General features: G+C 39.0%; 1 protein-coding gene across 1 annotated transcript in view; it reads right to left on the bottom strand.

The window, feature by feature from the left end:
• tmem132e (transmembrane protein 132E) overlaps positions 1 to 9,856 on the bottom strand; it is a 98,590-nt gene extending 88,734 nt beyond the window's left edge. The window contains exons 1-2 of the mRNA XM_020598526.1: positions 9,389 to 9,856; positions 7,840 to 8,806 (exon numbers count right to left, since the gene is read on the bottom strand). Of these exons, the coding sequence (XP_020454182.1) occupies positions 7,840 to 8,806; positions 9,389 to 9,467 (1,046 nt within the window). The 5' untranslated portion in view covers positions 9,468 to 9,856. The remainder of the gene's footprint in view (positions 1 to 7,839; positions 8,807 to 9,388) is intronic.
• Positions 9,857 to 22,333: the final 12,477 nt, after the last annotated feature.

Below are 22,333 nucleotides of genomic sequence, written 5' to 3'. Positions count from 1 at the left end.
AATATGATAACCTTTTAGGGCAGATGCCCTGCTACCTGCCCATCAGCCTACACATATCCCCCTCATCAGATTTTCGACAGTATTGCATCTCCCCTGCTGAAAGTCATTCAATCATGAACCAAACTGTGCTAAGGATAGAAAGCAACCCAGTGAACATTTCATTTATTCATTATTTCTTGAATAAAGTTGTGAAACACTCAGCTGTGTGAAAAAACAACAACAACACTTGCTTAAACTCAATAACTGATTACAGCACATTTAGCAGCAAAGTCTGCAGCAAAACACTTCTTGATTAATTAATCAGCCTCTCCCAGATGTGTGGGGTAATTTGGTCCACACTTCATGCAGAACTGCAGTTAATCAGGGACATTTGTGGGTTTTGAGCACTCATTTTGCTCTTTAAAAAAAGTTAATCTTTTGACTCATCTGCCCATAGAGAGTTGCTCCAGATGGGCTTTCTGATAAGCTTGACATAAGCGTTCATATTGCCGCATCTTCCCTGGTTCTTGGCCGTAAATACCATTTTTCATTTTTGTTTCTAATAATTGAGCCACAACCACAGAAGGAAACCAAGCAAAGAAATACTCAAATGTTTTTCTCCATTTTCTTGTGACTCGGGATGAACTGCTTTGGGGGACATTTTGGTGAGTGTGACAGTCGGAGAAGATTTGAGGCTGTCCCGCATGTGATTACATCAGCCAGATGTTCACATCATATAACAGCAATGCACATATTTTATTTATCAACCAACAACAATTTGGTAATGACTGAATCTTAATCTGCTCAGAATGTCAGGTTTAATTAACCCTTTGAACCAAAGGAAGACTCTTATCTGTCAAAACGTTAACTCTGCTCCTCTGTTTCTTCAGACAGTGTTAATTCATGTATTGTTTGTGAATCAGGTTTGATTGTTAAATTGGAATATATCACCTCCAAACTTCTAAAAATAACAACCCTATAATTTGTACTAAGAAACCTGTAATAACACCATAGCAGTTGTCATTTTGTCTGTACTGATCCAATCCAGAAAACATAATGTAGTCATGAAAAGTTCTCACTTTCTATGTTTTCTATTTTCTTATCATGCAACCAACAAATAATTAGCATTTCAAGAAGGAACTATTATGCTGATTCACTATATATAAATAAAATGTTCTCATTGGAGCATGATTTTCTCTATACTGTCATTTTTGTCACAATCATCAAGACTTTAATATTATGAGAACAAGTCTTTCAGACAAAAATGTTAAGGACTACATACAACAGACTAAACTGCAGTATGCTGTGAGACTGCAGCAGCAAAGACCAGCAAATGAAATACATCTCTATTTCTGTAGAGACATCAAAATATTTCACAACTGAACAGATTTTCTAGGACGCTAAGCATGAACATAAACCTGTCCAGATGAAAACAAAGAAATGTGTTTGGAAAGAGAATAAACCCATTTGATGATAGAAAGATTTAAAAGCAGTTTCATTTGGAGCACAGAAAAATTAATTTCCAAAGATAAAACAGTTAATGTAAGTCTGCGCAGTCAAATGAAAACACATTTTATACCGGATGACTGCTTGTTTGATTACCTTGCAGACCAAGGAAATGAGGAGCACTAAGCCTTTGTCAATTTGTCTCTCAGGCTCCATCTATAAGAAACTGGCAGTGTCTAAATATGCGCTGGAAAAAGTGGAAAAGAACAAAAAAATCCATCTGTTTATCCATCTGTCAGGTGAACAAACTTTGGATCAACTGATTTCCAAAAATATGAAACCCATGTGAGCCTATCAATAAGATAGATAGAAAACCTATCAGGGAATAAAACATTAACTCGAAGTTGTAATGAAATGGATGAGAAATGTAGATTCTCCATCCACTGATGCCAACAAGGTATTACACCTCACTCTCATAATATTCCAGATGTCATTACAACATATTATTCTATTAGACTGAGATTTGGTTTCTTTGGAAATTTTGGGATCTTTACTAGTATTGAATATATTTCTGTGACTCTGAACAGTGTTTGTCTAGATAACATACATATTTGTGTAATTAGGCCCCAAGCATGTGTACGCCTGAACAACAGCTAAATAAATAAACAAGCCATTGGTAATAGTACACAGATTTGTGTTCCCCAGTCTGAATTTGATATATCTGCTGATTAAACTGAGAATCTCCTGGCTTCCTTACAGTAACAACTATTCATAATATTAACAGCTAGAGTGTTAAAAAACCCCCCCACCAATATCCAGATATTATATGTGCAAATCCCTAATGAGTTTAGAGCTGTGAATACTTGACCCAGCTGATCTTTGTGGTTCGGGCTGAGTTAGATAGAGTGTCTAAATAAATGGATTGTGCTTGGGTCACTGTCTGTTTGACTCAAACCCACCAAATGTTCAATGATATACTGTGCACACTAGCAATTCCTCCATAGATATGGGGCTAAAATAAGAATCTCTCAAACTTATCAACTAGGATTACCTACACAAAAAGTTACACAGCTTACACAGCCTATTCAAGGTTAGAAAAGGGTTGAACTCTTTTAGCAGTAGCCAAGCACTGGAATAAACCTGCATAAATATCTGCATTTCGCCTGGTGCAGAAAGCTGACACATGCAACTTTCTTTAAGCATAAAAAAACTAACTTGAGCTCAAAACAGTCCATTTCATTAAAATCTTGGCATGTACAGTATCCTGCTTTAGTGACTCGTGCCAAAGGTGTTTAAGAGGAGATCCACACACATTAAAGTTAACAAAATAAACGTTTTCCCCCTTGCTGTCCAATCTCAAATGACTTCTTCTCAGTTGAGAAAGAAGAACTGAAAGAAAGGAAGGAAGAAAGCAGTAGTGGTGTTGCATTCTGATCAGGCCTAATGTTTTATTTTGTCATTGAGAAAGTGGAAGCACTTTAAGGTAAGCAAGACTCTCCTCTTTCTCTTTTATCAAAGATGAGTGCTGATAAACAGCCTGTTCTCCATGTCACCCACTGTGTCCTGACAAGACGGTCCATGGCAGAGACATCGATTCCCAAGTCATATGATCTGAATGCGCACATGCTCCGTGGTGAGACTTGCTGACATTTCCATCAAAGTATCAAGAAAAGACGCACCAACACTGACAGCGACAATGAGACATGAGACACAGAGAGGAGAACGATCGCAGTGCTGAAAGGAAGCAGAGGCTGAGGGTCAGGAAGTTGCTGAGCTTTCTACAAGGCACAAGCAGCCATCTAGCTCCTGGGGATGAAGCCACTACTGATGAATGTGGGTCACTCTCCCTGGCTTCCAGTGCACGTTGTCTCTAGCCTTTATTTGGAGCCAGGGCATTTGAACACTGCATGGCGTACCCAGAGCTCTGGAGCACTACACATCTGTACCGTGAACACAGATGAAGATAATAGAAATATTGTTCATGTGTGTACAGCAATAATGCTGTGTTTACTTTAGCAAAAATGTAAAAGACACCAAAATTAAATTGGCAGCTCAATAATATTGACTAGATTTACATGAATGCAGTGTCATAGCTGCCCTTTAAATCCTGGTTCAGGTTAAAGCTACTCACATGAACTTTTGATTTCCTGTAACTAAGTATCCTTATAAATAAGTCTTTGAACACAATATTTTTGCAACTATATTGCAATTTTCCTCACAAGAGTCTTGTGGTGAAATGTAATTCTTCTTTATTTATTTTGGAACCAACCTAAACTTCACTATAAAATGATTATTTTCTGCAGAACACAATACTTTTTCTGCAAATCAAGTACAAGATATAATGAGTAAAACTGGACTGATGGAGTCACTATTGTGGTTGTATATCAATCAGTGACGGAGATGTGAAAATACTGCAGCTAATTAAACACAAGGCTTTTAAATAATATTTAAAGTGCAAAGGAAACTCATCTGGAAAAGCAGTATCAGTCTACACCAGGACAAGCAGAGCGTGCAAGATAACGTTAAATACAGCTATGCATATTTTTATTGCATCACCATGGTAACTAAATTTGACACTCCCCATCCTACTACATGGTATATACTCATGATACACACACTTTGCATTTCTGACAGTGTTACTGTGGCTGCAGGAAGATGTAAGCACATTCCACAAGTTACCAGACTCTGCCATCTGTCTGCCTGGCATGCCACCACCTGCAAAGAGATCTTCAGGCCTGGACAGGTGAAAAAAAGAGGGAAACTGGAAGGAATAATGGAGGGAAAGGGAGGAACAAGAGGCCCTCTGATTCATCTTTAAAGATGCTTCTTATTGCATCTTTAATCATCTCCCTCCACATGTAGAGACGACTCGACACTTGGCTACCAGAACTACTGAATATACAGCCTATTGACTCAAGTCACTCAGGAGGCTCAAACTGGACTTTCTTCTCTCTGCCTAAACTCTTTTTAACTCTCCTAATTTATCACTCCTCATTTCCATCCCTGTGAGATGTCAGACAGGCAGCCTGCCTAAGATTTGCAGCGATGTACAGATGCTAACATGGTCAGCTAAATATTTCAAGAGGCAGGGGATATGACAAAGTCTTCTCCTTGTGCTACAAAGCCTTGCTATAACTTTGTTATGCCATGTCTTGACAGACAGATTCCCACAGCCACTCTTTTCTCTGATTTAATGAAACTATTTTGTTATCCTGACTTTAGAGGAAGGTGAATATCAGTAAAAGAGAAGAACATTGTCAGGCAGAGACTGCATTATGGAAGACTATGTGAAAACAGAATATTATGACTGGCATTAGATCATACATTTTACAAGGGAGTGTAAATGCTTTGCTGATGGCCTTGAAGCAAAACACTTGGGATTCCTGGGGGTTGAGACTTTGATAATGAATGGTTAGTACTCTAGTGTGACTACTGGAAAGAGGACTGTTAGAATATCTGTAAATACACATAAACAGCAACTCCAAAGCATTAAATCATGAATTAATTTCAGATTTCAGCTCCCCTCAGGACCCTGCTGATTCCATGAAAACTGGCTAGGTTGAACATGCACCTTCCTTTCCATACTAATGCAGACAAGATGTGGGGCTCAAAATTACATCAACCAGAATGAAATGGGCCATAGATCCGCTTTTCCAAATTATACACAAACTGTCCATCTTCTGAATTTTGCATATGACCATGTTTGCTGAGGGTAACACAGGGCAACAGGACAGGTTTCACCACCATCTGTGCAATCCAACTACCCAAGAAGTGCACTGAAATTATAATGCAAAAGTCAAAAGTTGGAGTTGTTGCCTCTTGACTAAACATTTTGTAATTGGTCTTGCAGAACTATTATAATTCCCCAAAGGGTATAATAGTAAAATGAAAGCTTCATTAGATAGATATCAAATCTTTCAAGTTGAAGGGTATGTAATACAAAAACTGTTTCACTGTTTAAATCATATAAATTATATAATAATATTTTATTATATACTGTGGGCAGAGGTACAGCACATAACATATAACCTTATTAAAGCTTATTTATATTACAGCTTTTGAATCCACAAATGCACCAAAGGAGTGTTATGAGGTTGTTATCAAGGATTTATCAGCAGCCTATGAAGAATAATTACATCAAGTTACAGTATATAGTACATGTCGACTGGAAAAGCTCACTATTGCCAAAAGCACAAAACATATAACCTTATTAAAGCTTATTTATATTACAGCTTTTGAATCCACAAATGCACCAAAGGAGTGTTATGAGGTTGTTATCAAGGATTTATCAGCAGCCTATGAAGAATAATTACATCAAGTTACAGTATATAGTACATGTCGACTGGAAAAGCTCACTATTGCCAACATATGAAAGAATAGTACTTTTTTGATAAAAAGTACTATTACTGAACCTGTAAAGGTTTTATTTTAGGGGCAATCACTATTAATTAATCATTTATGCAGGGAGAAATAATACTGGCTTAATGAATTATTGCAGCCTAATTATTATTCTGCAGATCCCTACATTAAAATCGTTGTGGATTATTTATGGATTGTTAAGATTAAAACAATCATTAATGATGTGTTTCATCATCATTCCTGAAGGTAGTCAGTGATGGGTTCCTCACTTTTCTGTTTTCCCTGCTGCCTTCACGTTTATGAGCAGAGCAAAACTTATTTTCCTCAGACTTTGTCAAGTGCAAATAATCATTTATTCTCTAACCCGGAATATTGTGTTGACAGCCGAGGAGAGCAAAGAAGTGCAGAGACTAGAGTCAAGCTGAGCCTCATGTTCCCTCGGTTCTATTAGGGTAGGACTCGGAAATGTTATGTCGGAAAATCCAAAAATCTCCTTTAAAACATTTTCAAAATCTTTTTTGTATTATATTTTATACTTAACATTGTGCATTTTGCTAGAGACAAAACTCGCTCCAGGTGACCCATCTTGACAAATACTTAAGCAACTATAATCAATAATACAATTCTTTATTGGCAAAGTGGAAAACATTCTGAGAATGTGAAACAGAGCTTGCAACAAATGAAAGCTGCTATGAATGCACCATGTAGTTCAGTATCAACTGGGCTGAAACATATAAAACATTGTAGAAGCCTTTGATTTTTCCTAGATGAACAATATGCACCCACATAAAGTTCAGTTATTTTCATTTGATGGGCTTTTGCTATTTATACGTATGCTAATAAAAAGACATAGGCAATATGGGAATAAATTAAATGTATTTAAATTCACTCATTCCTTTCATTCCAGCTCTACAGGAGTCAATATTAAGTGCTCATTAAATATTACTCTGTTAATGGTTAATGTAAGATGTCATTGTAGAATTTAATGTTAAAAAAAAAGACTGCACTGAGTTCAGTGGGTTTTTCCAGTTAAAACAGGTATTATATGTACTTATTGTTTGTTTTTGTAGACATATTTCTTAGAAGATGAGCACTAGGTATTATTACTTTGAGGTGAAGATATGAAGTATATTGCTGCGGGCATAACTACATAGATGTGTTGAAAGATGTTAAAAAATAATATCAATAATCAATAACAATATTGTTTCCCACATTGTGAAATCAGTTTGTTCTCTAATCAGTAAAGGTGTACAAGCATGAAGCACCCTGGTGTAGTGTTGCAGGGCATTTCATTGTGTGATCCATAATCATTACCTGCTCTGCTTTAAAGACAAAGTGCTTTGAGCAGCAGTTCACTGAAAATTATTCATACAGTCTCTCAGTGTTAGGCCTCCACTTCAAAAGGTGACGCAGACAGTGCAGCTACACTTTAACCCTGTCTTCCACTCTTTATCTAGCCGGACTTTAATTACTACTGGCATGTCACTTGGTTCAGTGAAGGAGAAATTAATGAGAAGGAGGAAATGTGTGATTACATACTCATTAGGCTCTTTAGACCTAAAATGAACATAAATGCATCGCAACTCATGTGCTTGAACGCTCAAAAAGTACTGTATGGACTAGGATCACATAACCATGACCAAAATTACATGCACGCCATGATCATATCATTAAATGCTGCAATAAATTTTGATGTTATAGAAAAGCCTTTATCTACAGTTATTATGCTGCTTTAAACGAGGCCATGAAGACATCTGGTGTGATGATAATTGTTCCATTTTGCTGTTTAAACATGAATAACATACAATATATTTCTTAAAAGCTTGTCCACTCAGGACTTCACAAGATGCAGCATTCACAATGTATACTGTAGTTTACATGAGGTCTTGCTACACTAATTGCAAGCAGTTATGGGTAAGCATAATTATAAAAAGACATGCAATTTTTGCCTGAATGGAAATTATTAATGTTGGCTGAGGTCTACTGGGAAGCAGGCAAACAGAATGAATTTAATAACAATACACATTTTTAGCATACATTTTAAAGGAGACTTACTTGATGCTGAACTGTTCAACAGTGGAGTTGGGCATCAAGTACAGGAAGATTTTGAGGGTCTCGCCAGGTTTCAGGGGCTTCTCAGGAAGCCTGAGGAACATGTTCTTGTCTAACTGCTTGTCTACCAGCAGCTGCTCCTGACTGGCCTGGTACAGACTGATGCTCCCAATGCGCAGCAGGGGGTGCTGTGACAGAGGCTCTCCCCTGGAAACACTACCACTCCTATGAACTGAGGCCTCGTTACACTCCCCTTCCAGATTAGGCTCGTGGAGTGTGTAATAGAGCTCAGCCTGGAGAGTCTCACTGATTAGCCCATCCAAGAGCCCATCATTGGAGCCTTTCCTCCGACCCAGCGGGGCAACATTGGTGTTAAACCAAGATGGAGGCAGCTCCAGCTGCGCCAAGCACTGTGCAAGGTTGCCTCTCATGCGACAGGATGTTTTAATTTCACGGACATCCCGGAAGGCATGCAAACGGACGCAGGGCATCTTGTCATGAGCCTTAAAGTCATCCCAGTCACGACCAGCAATATAAAAAAACACCTGGACTGTGGGGTTGTTAGAGAAGACCCGGGCCTGGACAATGAAAGACCGCACTTTCCAGTTGACTGTCAGCTGGCCGGGAATATCTAGTGGACTAGCTGGCTGGAGCAACTCCTTGGACAGGGCCTGGTCCCGGGCAAAAGGCCCATAGCTTATGTTGATGGCAGGGAGGTCCTTCGTCTGGAAAACCACAAAACTCTCAGAGCGCTGCAGCGGGTTTCCAGGGCTGGGGCTACTGCTGCTCTTACTGCTGCCTCCAACTGTTTGTCCCGTGATCTGAGCCTCGCGCAAAAAGAAAGCCAGCTGTGCATTGGACATTTTAAAGTTGGCAGGAAGGTACAAATTGGGTGGTGAAGCACTGGCTGTCATTGCTGAGGAACGGAGGAGGGCATCTGAGCTGGTTGGAGAGATCTTACCTGCAAGAGCTGTGAAGACAGAAAGGAGAAGGGGGAGGTTAAACTTTTAAATACAGTATCTCTTTTGATTTTTGTTTTAACAGTAATGAATATAGAAGAGTTACAGTTTGAAAGAAAGTAACACAAGACGAGGGATCACTTAAAAAACAATTAAGGTGTAAGCAGTAAGTCACAGGGGTCTGCTGGACTCATGGGAGAAAAGGTCACCATACACTAATAAGATGATAACTGGCCAATACATGTCAAGCATCCAGTGAAACATGTTGGTGACATTACCAAGGTGCACATCAATGATATTTATCTGGGAGGCAACAACACATTCAATCAGAGTTTGGCTTTGTAATAATTTGAACTGAAACACACAATAAATTCTTTAAAAATTGCCAAAGATACAAACTCACAGAGGGCAAAAGAAAACCAAGTTAGACAATACATTTAGAAATGTGTTCATATTTAAACAGTAGAGTATATTCATTGTTATCCAACATACTGCACTGCACTTGTTAAGGAAACACAAGTCACCATAGCTTAACACCTAAGTGGCTACAGTGAAATCAAAGTACAGTAGGGTAAAAAAAAAGCATAACATACTTAGCAAAATTACCCACAGCTGAGCACAAAAACATAGTTTCCTGTCCCCGTGGTCCAAATCAGAGATTAAAAGTCCCATATTCCAAATGGTTTTACCATTGAAATCTCATCCTTTAAATGTAAAGTGAAAAAAATCAAGAAGATCTTTTTGAAATCCACAGAAGAAAAGCCTCTTCAGTAGGTTGTATTACTCAGCAGGCACTCCACAGAAGTTTGTCTTCTTTTTTGGATTCTCTTTGTAAAGCTTTGTTGTGTTAAAAAAGAAAGAATAAATCAGAGTGAAAAAAGAAAACAGCAATACACCCTGGCACTTCTTCACTTGGGCATGCTCTTGCTGCTGACTACAAAGGTTCCACCGAGCTTCTTGAACTTGTGCTTGTCTAATTCCCCGTGGCTTAAGTCCTGGTTTAAGAGTAACTCAGCCCCACGCAGCGGCTCTTTCAATCCCAGACTGTGCATGGCTCCAGGACAGACTCTGACAGACAGGCAGAGCCTCCTCCTGGTTGGTGGGCTGTACAGGAACTACAGACAAAGCCTCTGACACCGCCCCATTTTGCCACACCTAGTCTCTAGACTATAATCACCATTTTAGCTCCTGGTCAGAGCTAAGGCACACAGTCCTCAGAGGACTCAACTTACACCACACACACTGACACACACACACGGAGGTGAAAGAAATAACACTCTCCAGCTCGAATCATCCTCTCCCTCTGGACATGTTCATGCAGACTCTTATGTGTGTGTGCGTATGTAAGTGTGAGTCTAAGTACTGGGTGTGTGCATGAGGTGGGATGGGGGATGGATGTATTGCTTGAATGCCTCCAGGCAGAGTGAGAGGGAGAAAAGGAGAGGGAGGGATTAGGTAAAGATTATTGATGAATTAGCCTAGTTCTCCTTCCCTTCTCCTCCTCCATCTTGCCCTTACTCTAGTCCTCCTCCCCCTCCTCTTCCCTCACTTTCGTCGGCTTAGCCCCCTGAGAAATCCATGAGAATAAGGGGATACTGGCCAGAGGGGGAGGGGTATCTGTGCTGCCTCCCTGTTTCACTCACATGTGCTTGGAATGTCTATAATAAAAGAGAGAGAGAGATCCATAGACATGTGTGCACTTGTGTGTGTGTGTGTGTGTGTGTGTGTGGGCCCCATGAACTGAATGGCAAACAGCGGGGGCAACAAAAGATGAAGCCGCAGCCAGGGAAACATCCCACACTTACAAATGAGCAGCCGTAGCCATAGAGAAAGCTGGAGGAACTATAATGATGAGAGAAGCTACTTAGAGGCTGTCTAGTCTTTATCGACCGAAGGCTCTCTATCCCACAGGAATGTATGCGTGTTTGGAGAGAAGAAATGCTCTCGGCTTGATCAAAATTAAAAGCGACAAATAATGCACAACAATCTACAAACTTCCATGAGGGTTCCTCTACCAAATTGCCATATGTTTTATTCTCCTGGGTCTAAACACAGAGCCATTATTCATTATTCCACCATTACTGCATATTTCACCAGTTACATGACAACAAAATTATAAGACTCTACTACCAACCCTAGCCTTAGGACAAGAGAGAATGTGTGCCTCACATATAAGAATATGCTTGGTATGCTTCCCAGTGTTAATAAGAGGCGTGTTTTTTCCTCTTCACCATTTAAAGCATTATATGATTTTATTGTAATGTTGAAAAAGTAAGTTGATATCGGAACAGGATTATCCACCACTTTCCTCCGTCTATCTCATGATGTCTTGAGGCGGTAGTAGCCTAGAGCTCTGAGAATCCTTGAGTCCCCAGACCTGCTGGGACTTTTAAAAGTGAATGCGTAACATTCTCCTCTGCCTCCAAAACTACTGTCAAGGTAGCCTTGAGCAAAGCACTTAAAGGAATGTGTCTCCATGTGTTCCACAAGCACCCGCTGCTGGCCAAACAGCCCAAAACAAAATGGTTTCCAGCTTGCTACTGTTTTAAATGGTAATTTGGTTTTTAAAGTAGTTTGCTTCTGACTTGGCAGTGTCCACTGAATGTCTCTCCTGCATCTGTTCGTTCAAACACAAATAGGCTGTAGGGCCACACCAGGAAACCTGAGGAAACACTGTGATTTGCTGGTGGATCAACTCAAACAGGCTATAGCAGGGGCAGAGAGTAAGTGAAGAAGGAATCGCACTGGGGCGATGTGAAGCAATTACTGTAGATGCTGGTAAAATATGTAAAAATAATTCTAATTCAAAAAACTCTTTTCAGAGGACTGTAACTTGTTGAATTTACACTTTTAGTACAATTATACTGGAAATATGATTTCAATATTTAGTCACTTTTTATTTTAAGTTATAATTTACAATATGAGAATACTGTAAACAGTATTAGACATACACATCTTTCCTCACTTTCTGCTATGATAATGAATATTAGACATGTTTCTTTATTCAAATGTGCTGTGTTTAATGCCCATTACTGTGACAGCTATATTTGATCAACTAAATATGATTTATCACTTAATAGCAGTTTTATATTTGCATTATTAGTTTTGCATGTACTGTATTTGAGAATAAATCCTTTGACTGAATGCTGTATAAGATGACAAAATGTCCATAACCGTCCATAAATAGTCATGTTGCATTCATGAGCAGAGCCAAGGGGGTGGCCAGGGGTGTGCTAGCCACCCCTGGGGGAACCACTGTGCAGGAGTGATGACCGTGGCTGGAAGTAAATACAGTGCGCAGCAAATGTAAAGAAAAGTTAGAGAAAGCATTAGTATGTCTCATTTTTACACAAAATAAACAATTTCATTCTTAATAATGTATTGTTTTATTATTTCATAGAACTAGGTTTTCTTTTTTTACATGTATTTCAAATGCGCCAGCCCTCTCTGAGTCTGGGCCCCATCCTGGCAACCGAGTCCAAAATTTTCTAGATCCACCCATGGTTCCCTCATCTGGTATTGGATGTTGCTAGAACAAAGTACATTGCAAAAAGAAGTGAGCATACTATGCCAAAAGCACAATGGTTTGTTGCCTCTGGCAAAATTCTAAGGACTGTGTACCAACAGTGATACCAATCCTTTCATGTTATGCCTGAAGATGACCTGGCTAGCGGCCAAGAGTCTCCTAATCCGACTTAAATGCAATGAAACAGTACAATAACAATACATGCACTGAATGCCACAGAGCAAAACAAATCCTTGCTCCTTGCTCTCAAACTAGAGGCCTTATGGAGTCATCTGAAAAGGTGATTACAGCCTATGATGCATCGGGGTGCTCTTGTCTCATTTCATGCTTACATCATCACTGGGTAGGTAGGTTCGAAGGCAAGCATGGACACAGATGGGTTTCCAGTGTGAAACCCTATCGCCTTTCTCTTCAACTTGATGCCCTATTAGCCCTCAGGCCAAATTGAATTGAATTCTCTTCCTGTTGTGCTCCCATTATGTGAAACATCTGCTCTGTGTGTATGTGAATGTCATAGGGGAATGAATGGGTGTCTCCTCTAAGCACACTTTCTGTTCATCAGATTACTATGGCTGATGTCAGTTAATGAAAGTATGGGGCACTAGGAAGCAGAAGCAGTGCTGTTCCACTTCTGCTGTTATACCATTTATAGTCTGCAAAGACTGACAAAGAGAATGTTAATATTCTAGCGTTAATACTGCTCATTTCTCCCAGCGGAGAAGTTTACCATCAGTCCACTTACTTGAGTTTTCTTTAGTTTTCATACTAGACTAACTTTGAAACACACCTAAAACAAGTTTTCTTTTCTCCAAAGCTAATGCAGGCAGGCTTCTGGCAACACATTTGTCACCATTCTCACAAACAGCAAGACATTGGAACTCTTAACTTGTACTGAGAATAAAATCACTGGGTCTGAACATAACTTTGCACTTCTTCTACTGGTGGGAGAAAAATCTTTAGAGCAAAAAATTGGGAAAAAACACATAGTAAACATATATTCCTAGTATATTACAGTTTATAGTTGTGCAAGCAGATACACTTTCAACCTATAGATTCCACTTGTGTTTAAGAACTGTCCTCATTGCAACCATGATATTCCAGAGATTCAAATTTCTAATGATCTGTTGTGCGCCTGTCTAACCACCTCAAAAACATTCAGCAAACTGAAAATAAACTGCTTTGTCCCATAGCTCCACACTTAGATAGAACACCTAGCAGTATGCATTGCTGCTCACACAAAAGCTGTTAAAGATAAAAGTTGCTGCCAAGTCAAGGTGAAAAAATAGAGAGGGTGTTAGGAGGAGGGCAGATATTTGATCCTGAGAAAGAGAAGTGCATAAACGTCTCTTCAAGAAAAAGGTCAGGAAAAATTGTTGAGTGGGTTTAGAAAGATGGAGCATCCTTACAGCATCACTAATGTTCCAACACCAAGGATTTCCCTATCGATCTTTCTCAGCCTTCCTTCCCTCCTTTCTTTTACTTTGCTTTGAGTATACTTCTAATACAATATAATTGGAATGGTGAAATAATACTTCAGTTCAGTTCACTCACCAAAATACATAGCACTGTTCTACAACCTATGTCACAGTATGAGAATACACTTAAATACTATTCATATGCTTTTCTCAGCTTTTAATTTCAGAACTGTGGACACATATTTCACTTTTGCTGAGACTTTACAAATAAAGACCCATGATCTAAAATGATTCACATTATCATTCAATTAGCTACGAATGCAACAAAAAGTGCAGATGAAACGATATGTTAGCCCTTGAAACACTGATGTTATCCTATTTTTGCCCCTCTCTGAGGAATGTCTATTTCCATCTCACTTAGACCTAGATTACCTTCAGAAATGGACTGCAGCTGGATTATCTCAGACACGCTCAAACTGTGTGAGGCTTTATATTTCATCAGTTTTCATATGTATTCAGTAATTACATTCATGTTTGGGTGTCACTAGGGAAGTTTTTCCAGCCCATGTGTTTGCATGAAATGAAATCACTTAGCTGAATTAGAGTAAAGCAGCATACATCAGCCATTCTTCAGACTATTTGTTATAAATCTCACAACATTATATGTCCCCTGAGGCATGCACACGTCTAACACATTTCCCTCAGATTAAACATATCCAGGATGTAAATGAGCGTGTCAGAAATCACATCACGTGAAACTGACATCACAATAGAGCTGAAACAAAGATATGTAACCAAATTAAGTCCATGGTCCATGGTTGCAGCATGGGTGCTCTCTGGCTCTGCAGCGGGCACATCATGAAATGACCATAAGCAGTATTTACAATGAAGATGAAATGTAAAGACTAAAGCTTGTTGGATGTTTTCTTCAGGTGCTTTTTCTCATTTATTACATTTATGGGTGAACAATGCATCAACCAGAATATGTGATTATTTTTATATATAACGAAACGGTCTTCAATCCAGATTTTACAAGACAAATAAAAAAGGCTAATGAGCTGCCAAACCTACAAACATAAAAGACAGATGCAATAACTGACAGATGCAATTTCTTTTGACTATCAGCACTGGTCTTCCTTTAAAGAAATTGGTGATGGTTATATCTTGTTGTACAACAAAAATAGTACAAAAATTCTCCTCTTCTTTTATATTGCTGATGAATTTGGTAGTATACAACAATTTATCAAATTAAATGTGATCCGCATTTTCACTTCCTTCAACATAATACTGTAGAAAATAATGTGTTTTAGAAATCCTACTGTGGGTTTGCAATTAGTCAAAAGCCTCTGATTACTGAAAAACAAGAGCAGGGGTATTCAATGTTCTTTGGAAATGGTGAAGTAATTTATAGCATTAATTGCAATGATTTTTAGAAATGTGTTCCATTTATGTCTCTCCTTGAAAAAGAACCTTTGAGAAACACTCATGAAATGAATGACAATTTAGAAGAGGCACTTGACTAACTGCTCCGAGACCCTTCAGGGAAACCCAGCCCTGTCTGGTCTGTGATGGGTGATACAAAAAGATTGTTAGTAAGCTGCAGACTGGCCACCATCATAAATACTTGTATAGTTCAGCCCTTTCTAAAATTTGTATTTTTAAATTGTTTTATATGCGTAATTGTAAATGAATGGTGTAGCTGCTTGCCTCTAATTGCTAAAGGAGTGAATAAAGCGTTTTGAATTGAATCGAACAAAAGGAAGAGAAGGGTGGATGACGGGTGTGTCCAACTTCCTCTGGATATAGTGTTCTCTCTGGGGGGTTTAGCAGACAGTTTGAAAACCGCTCTCAATTTTCAATCAATCACTTCCTGTGGACAAGAAATGTCTGACACGCGGATGTAATTTGGTGAATCTACAGGGTCTCAATTAGTGAAGACAGAGTTTTCTCTGTTTATGTCTCGCTTTGTATTTTAGGCTGATAAGAATGGCGCGTTTCCACATTAAACTCCTAGCACAGCTTTAATGAGGCATAATTTGCTGATTAAAAAGGAAGAAAATATAACCAGTATGACACCATCAGTGGGAAATGGAACATTTCATCTTTGATCCTTTATATGCACCCATAAAAGTCCTCCATAATTTACAGTATATTATCAGCCCCCTTTATCCAACCCAGTGGTGGCTGTTTGCAAGAAGCTGAGATACAGTTTAATATGGTGGTCTTCAGAATAAAGACATGCTAAGAATCTATCATTTAGTTGTGTCACTCTTCCTGGTGAGCTACCTAGATATAACACTACTGCGTGACAACATTTACCAGCCAATTAGTCTAAAGCAGAGCTTTGAAAGAAGGATGATACATTTTCTTTTAACACCATCACTCACATTTTCTCTCATTTTTCTTGTTTCCTTGTTTTGATTATGAGAACTAGCATGTGTGCTACAAGGCTAAAACCAGTGTCAGTCACTGAAACACAAACATGTAAACACTGAACCTTCAGACTAATGATTAAACATTTGAAGGTGTAGACAGATGTGAAAAGTAACTAAATACATTTACTCAGGAACTGTACTTAAGTACTTTGAGGTGATTGTACTTTACACAAGTATTTTCATTTTCTGCTACTTCATACTTCACCACATTTTTGAGGCAAAGATGTTACTTTTTACTCCACTACGTTTATTGGATAACTTTAGTTGCTGATTATTTTTCAAAGTTAATTACACATAATAGAAAGTCACTTTCGGCTTTTCCCGTTTAGGGGTCGCCACAGTGAATCGTCACACTGACGACTCGCATGTTGACACGTGTTTTACGCCGGATGCCCTTCTTGACGCAACCCTGATTCGAACCGAGGCTGCAGCGGCGAGAGTGCTGCGCCTTAACCACTAGCCTAACAGGGATCTAATTACACATAATACTATATAATAATAAAACTAGCTAGTGGGAAATTTACAAGCTACCCAGCAGTAATCAAATTATAAAATTAGCTCCACCTTTACCAGCTCCAAGATTAACATGGCAAAACAATTATGTATTATAATCAAATAATATCACATCCATCAATGTAAAATCTGCCCTTCTGCATGATGAGTACTTTTATTTTTGGTACTTTGAATATATTTTGGTGCTACTACTTTTGTACTTTTACTTAAGTAACATTTTGAATCTAGGACTTTTACTTGTAACAGAGTATTTTTACATTGTCGTATTGATACTTTTACTTTTTACTCAGTAAAAGAATCTCCATCCACCACTGGGTGCAGATGTTTACTATGTGTAGCACATGCTATGATTTCCAACATGGCCCCTGCCTTATGTTTCTCTGCTGCCAAATGGAGCCTTGTAGGCACAGCTCTGCATGCATTAGTAATGTATTGATGAAAGGATACAAATACCTCATGGCAGCATGATCTGTGCCTCAGTACGATCCAAGGCTGACGCAATCTACGGTTCAACAGGGTTTCTTATAGGGGATACTCTGTGTGAGGTAAACTGATAATTTCCTACACCAAAGGATTGTACGAAAGGATTTACTCTATTATTTGATGCAGTAAACGCAAAATACTAGTGCCATCGTTTAAGTTTTGATTCAGATTGGCTTGACTTGGCAGACTTGGCTCTGACTAAATGTACAATACAGTTTTGTGTGGGTAAAATAATATGTATAGTGTTTGTATACTGTACTTTCAATCAAGTTCCTATAGATCATTTTAACATTTCAAATTAGTATACTATCTCTGTAATTAAACCATTTATAGCTAATTAATTTCTTTGTTGTCTTTTTTCCATTAGTTTTACTGTTTTGTTGCTTGTTTTAGATTCAGTTTTTATTCCTGCAATTTTACAGCCCTGCTAAATCCTATTACTTTTGCTGATGCAACTACCTAATTTCCCCATGGCGATCAATAAAGCTTCATCTTATCTTTTTTTATGGAGCATTATAGACATTTTAATCTCAAATGATGACATCTCTTTAAATGAACAGGCCAGACCTCTGAAATAAGCCTCACATCCACAAACCCAGAACATGAGGAAAAGACCCCTGTGTGATTTCAGTGAAAAAATGTATATCAAGTTACACCCATAAAAATGAGAGTATCTAGAATTACACTCAATTTATCTCCATTTTATACCATAATTTTGACAGATCTGTCAATTGCTTTGCCCCGAGGAGTGCAAGGACAACGCTGATGCAGGCAATTCTCTGAGACAAGACAGCTCTTATGTTATTTGGCATATCTTTCACAGACTGAAGCTAACTTAATCTGGATGGATGCTCATTTCACAAAGTCTCACATTTGTGGCTCTAATTCCTCTGCCTACCTGCTTTCCTGACTTCTACTGTAATCACTGTGAGTCTAAATAATGGTACATTACACTGATCAGCTTTACTGAACACTGTAACAGGGGACAACACTGGAAAAAGCTACTTTTTATTAAAATATTGTATTATTTTCCAGCCCTCTGGGGTTATCCATTAATATGTCATGGCAGATTAAATGCTATCTACATTCCTGGAAAAAGGGTGGGCAAAAAAGATGTCATGTGTTTCTTAGTGTTTCAGAGTTATTGATGTAACTACAGAAATAAGGCCCAAGTTGTATCAGCCCTGAATTTTCCTTTAGCAATAAATGACATCTATAATAATTTAACAAAGAGGTTGCAACTTCTCAGGTCTCTCAGCAATTCTCACTGGGGAAAACATATTTTGCTTGTGATTTTAACATCCCCCCTCATGGTAACATGATCAATGATTAGCTGAAATTATGGTATTTTCCCATTTGTTAAGATAATTTGATAAAAGACAGCTCAGTGGCTCTTCTTCTGTCACACACTGCCACTTTTTTCCCCAACCAAAACTTTCAAGGTTGTTTAATATCAAACCTTGGATTCCACTTTTTTTGTTACTCACACAGTGGTGGTAAAGCTTCTAATCTCATATCTTAGTCGTTTCACAAGATACTCCTAACTACTTTCTATATTAAATAGTAAAACCAAAAACTGTTTATTACATGAACAAACTAAATTTTTCAAACTACTCTTTGTCTATTTCAGGATTCCCAGACAAGTAGTATATGCCTTGTTGAGGGCACTTAATCCTTAATGTAAATGAGCTATAATTTATGGGTGATCAGCTAAACCTTTCAAAGTTTCTATTATGTCATAATTTTGTTTCCACTGGCAAAATGAAAATGAGACTTATTTTTGGCCCATGGGGAATAGCTGCAATGAGTAAATGAAATTGGTTTGTAGACATACTGTATGTGGGGTCATAAATGCCATAAAGGTGGATATTTGCTCTCTGCTTTTAATTTCCCTGCTTTGGATTAAATTTCATTGCCAATGGAGGTGCTCTTCATCCCCGTTCATTTAGTCATGGTATTAGCATTTTTTAACCTTTGTTCAAGAAAGCTATTAGTGAGAAAGAATGCTTTAAAACACATCCTGTGTTAAAATGGAGAGCTGCCTGGTGTGACCACAACCATCATCTTCTTGTTGACCACCGAGCAGTCGGAGATCTGACTTTTCCTTTAGGAACCTTGACAGTAGTTACTTTGAGAGGGAGAGTGACAATCATTCACTTTCCCCACACATGGGACACGAAATGGGAGCTTCCAGCTGGGCTTTACCTTTGCCTGCTGAGTCTGGATTTCTTCTATTATTTTCTACAGTGTTGCTTTCACAGAAAAGCTGTAAAGGTAGGAAGTCTCATGGATTAATCTAACAATCAGTTTGCCAGTGGTTTGCGGCTGAAAGAATTGCGATGTATGATGAAGGACTGTGGGGGTAAATGATTTTGTTGTAAATGTTTTTTTTTATCTGACTGGCATTTTGTTTGCAGTCTGTGTTCTCTTGTAACTTTTTTTAAGCTGCATTCATTAAAAAGATGCATTCTTGCATTTTCTGTCTAGTCGATTAAGGGATCACAATAGGCTATTCCAACACATGGACTAACAAATAACACTTTCAACTGCTTCAGTGAAGGAACCGTCTGATACAAAGGCTGCAATATTGAAACATACCGTAATCACCTGCCTCAATGATTACCACCCTGTTGCTCTGACACCAGTAATTATTAAGTGCTTTGAGAGGATCATTCTAAAGCACATCAAGGATGTCATCCCTGTTGGTCTGGACAGCCATCAGTTCGCCTACAGAGAGAACCGATCAACAGAGGATGCTGTCTCAATAGACACAGCCCTGTCCCACCTGGAGCATCCTAACACTTATGTCAGGATGCTATTTGTTGACTTCAGTTCGGTATTTAATACTGTAATCCCAGACAAACTGCCACTGAAACTGCACAGTCTGGGAATGCCTGCAATGATGTGTCATTGGATTAAGGACTTCCTCACTAACAGGCCTCAAGTGGTGAGAATCGGAAGCTGCACATCATCCACACTGGTCCTGAACACAGGCACACCACAAGGCTGTGTGCTCAGCCCAGTTCTCTTCACTCTGTTTACCCATGACTGTGATGCCATTCACCCCACAAACACAGTAGTGAAGTTCGCAGACGACACCACCGTAGTGGGTCTCATCTCAGACAATGATGAGACTCACTACAGAGAGGAGATCCAGCACCTGACAAGGTGGTGTTCAGATAACAATCTTGTCCTGAACACCAATAAGACTAAGGAAGTCATTGTGGATTATAGGAGGTCCAGGAAGACAAAATATGCTCCTCTTCTCATACATGGGGAGGTGGTGGAGCAAGTGGATAAATAGAGTATAGTAGGTACTTTATTGTGTTACAGCAGCAATAGAGAACAACCAACATAACACCATAAGAACAGACACCACTATAAGAACAGAACTTCATAAAAACACGGTACAGAACACAACGAGGACACAGCTGCTGTAACTTGCTGCCACTCCAAGTGGTACAACAAAGAACACTTAGTCTTAAAATAAAAAGTTACATAAAGGCAACAAAGCATCAGAACCGATACACAGAAGTAGCGTCATCAGAACGTTACATTTTACACGGCACACATAAACAAATCAAAGGCACCTAAAAACAGGGCAGAGCAGCACTGGAGAGAATCAGGAACAGCAGTAGAGACTAAACAACCAGGAAATCAAGAACAATCGAATATTACTCACACAATTAATCCCACAATGGGGGAGAGAAACCTGTGTTTTAGCCATAAGGATCTCTAAGCAACTACTCAAAAATACCTAAAACAGTACAATGTATAGTATTTAAGAGAAATCAGGAACAAGATATTACACATATAACATCAGGTTCCTGGGCATCCACATCATGTCTGACCTGACCTGGTCTCTGAACACATCCTATCTGGTGAAGAAAGCCCAGCAAAGGCTTTTCTTCCTCAGGAAGCTGAAACATGCTGGTCTCAGTGTGACAGTGTGGTACGGGAGCTGCACTGCACAGGACAGAAAGGACTTGACCCGGGTGGTGAGAACAGTTCAGGGCATTGTAGGGAGTCCTCTTCTGGATCTGGACTCAATATACACTGACCAGATCCAGAGGAGGGCCGGACGGATTGCTGCAGACCCCACCCACCCAGGCAACAGTCTGTTTGTGCCTCTTCCCTCCAGGGAAAAGGTACAGGAATATAAAGGCTCAAACAAACAGACTGAGACACAGCTTCTTCCCCAGAGCTGTGAAATCAATTATCCCCCCTAACCCCTAGTCACATACACAATCACAACCTCCCCCCTATGGACAGACACAGAACACTGGACCTTACACCTCTTCCTAAAGAGTGAGATTTGCACTGAGCTGCACCTTATAATGTTACTACACTCTTGCTGCTAACATACTGCTGACCTGATTAGGTCCCATACATCTTTCTTTATTTGTTCATATTTTTACATTGACTTATACAATTGTATGTTATGTAAATAATATGTCTGTCTTTTAAGCCGAGAGCTGCCGTAAAAAATTTTGTTGTGCTATGCCTAATGATAAAGATTCTTGACTCTTGACTTGACTTACTTTGAATTTTATTGTGTATTTTCACACAAAAGATGAGTGTTACTTTTGTTCCCTATCTTTTCAACTGGGTTTGTGCAACAAAGACATCTCAGTTACAATGACCAATAAAACTTTACATACTGTACATACAAACGTGTGTATTACATTATGACAGACATTAAAAACTGGACCTATCCCTTTAGGCTATGAAAAGACTGTGGGATGCTTAGTAAGTTATATATTACTAATCTGCAATAGCTATTGAACAATTGTGATGCTACTGGGCAATTTTTCCTGTCAATACAGAGAAGATAAATCAAATCAAATCAAATCAAATTGTATTTGTATAGTGCCAAATCACAACAAAAGTCATCTCAGGACACTTTACAAAGTAAGGTCTAGACCTTACTGTTATCAATATTATTACATAGGGAAAACCCAACAAATCCCCCTTGAGCAAGCACTTGGCGACAGTGGGGAGGAAAAACTCCCTTTAACGGAAGAAACCTCCGACAGACCCCGGCTCTTGGTGGGCGGCCTTCTGCCTCGACCGGTTGGGGTGAGTGGATAAAGGAGAGACAAAAGAAGAAAAGCAACAAGACACAACAATCAAACACTGATCAGGTCGATGTGGCCGGTGACTGCT

The sequence above is a fragment of the Monopterus albus genome, unplaced genomic scaffold (genome assembly GCF_001952655.1).
Source record: "Monopterus albus unplaced genomic scaffold, M_albus_1.0 scaffold38.1, whole genome shotgun sequence".
Lineage (NCBI taxonomy): Eukaryota > Metazoa > Chordata > Actinopteri > Synbranchiformes > Synbranchidae > Monopterus > Monopterus albus.
Note: the sequence above shows the minus strand (reverse complement) of the source record. Positions and strands in the feature narration are given on the sequence as shown.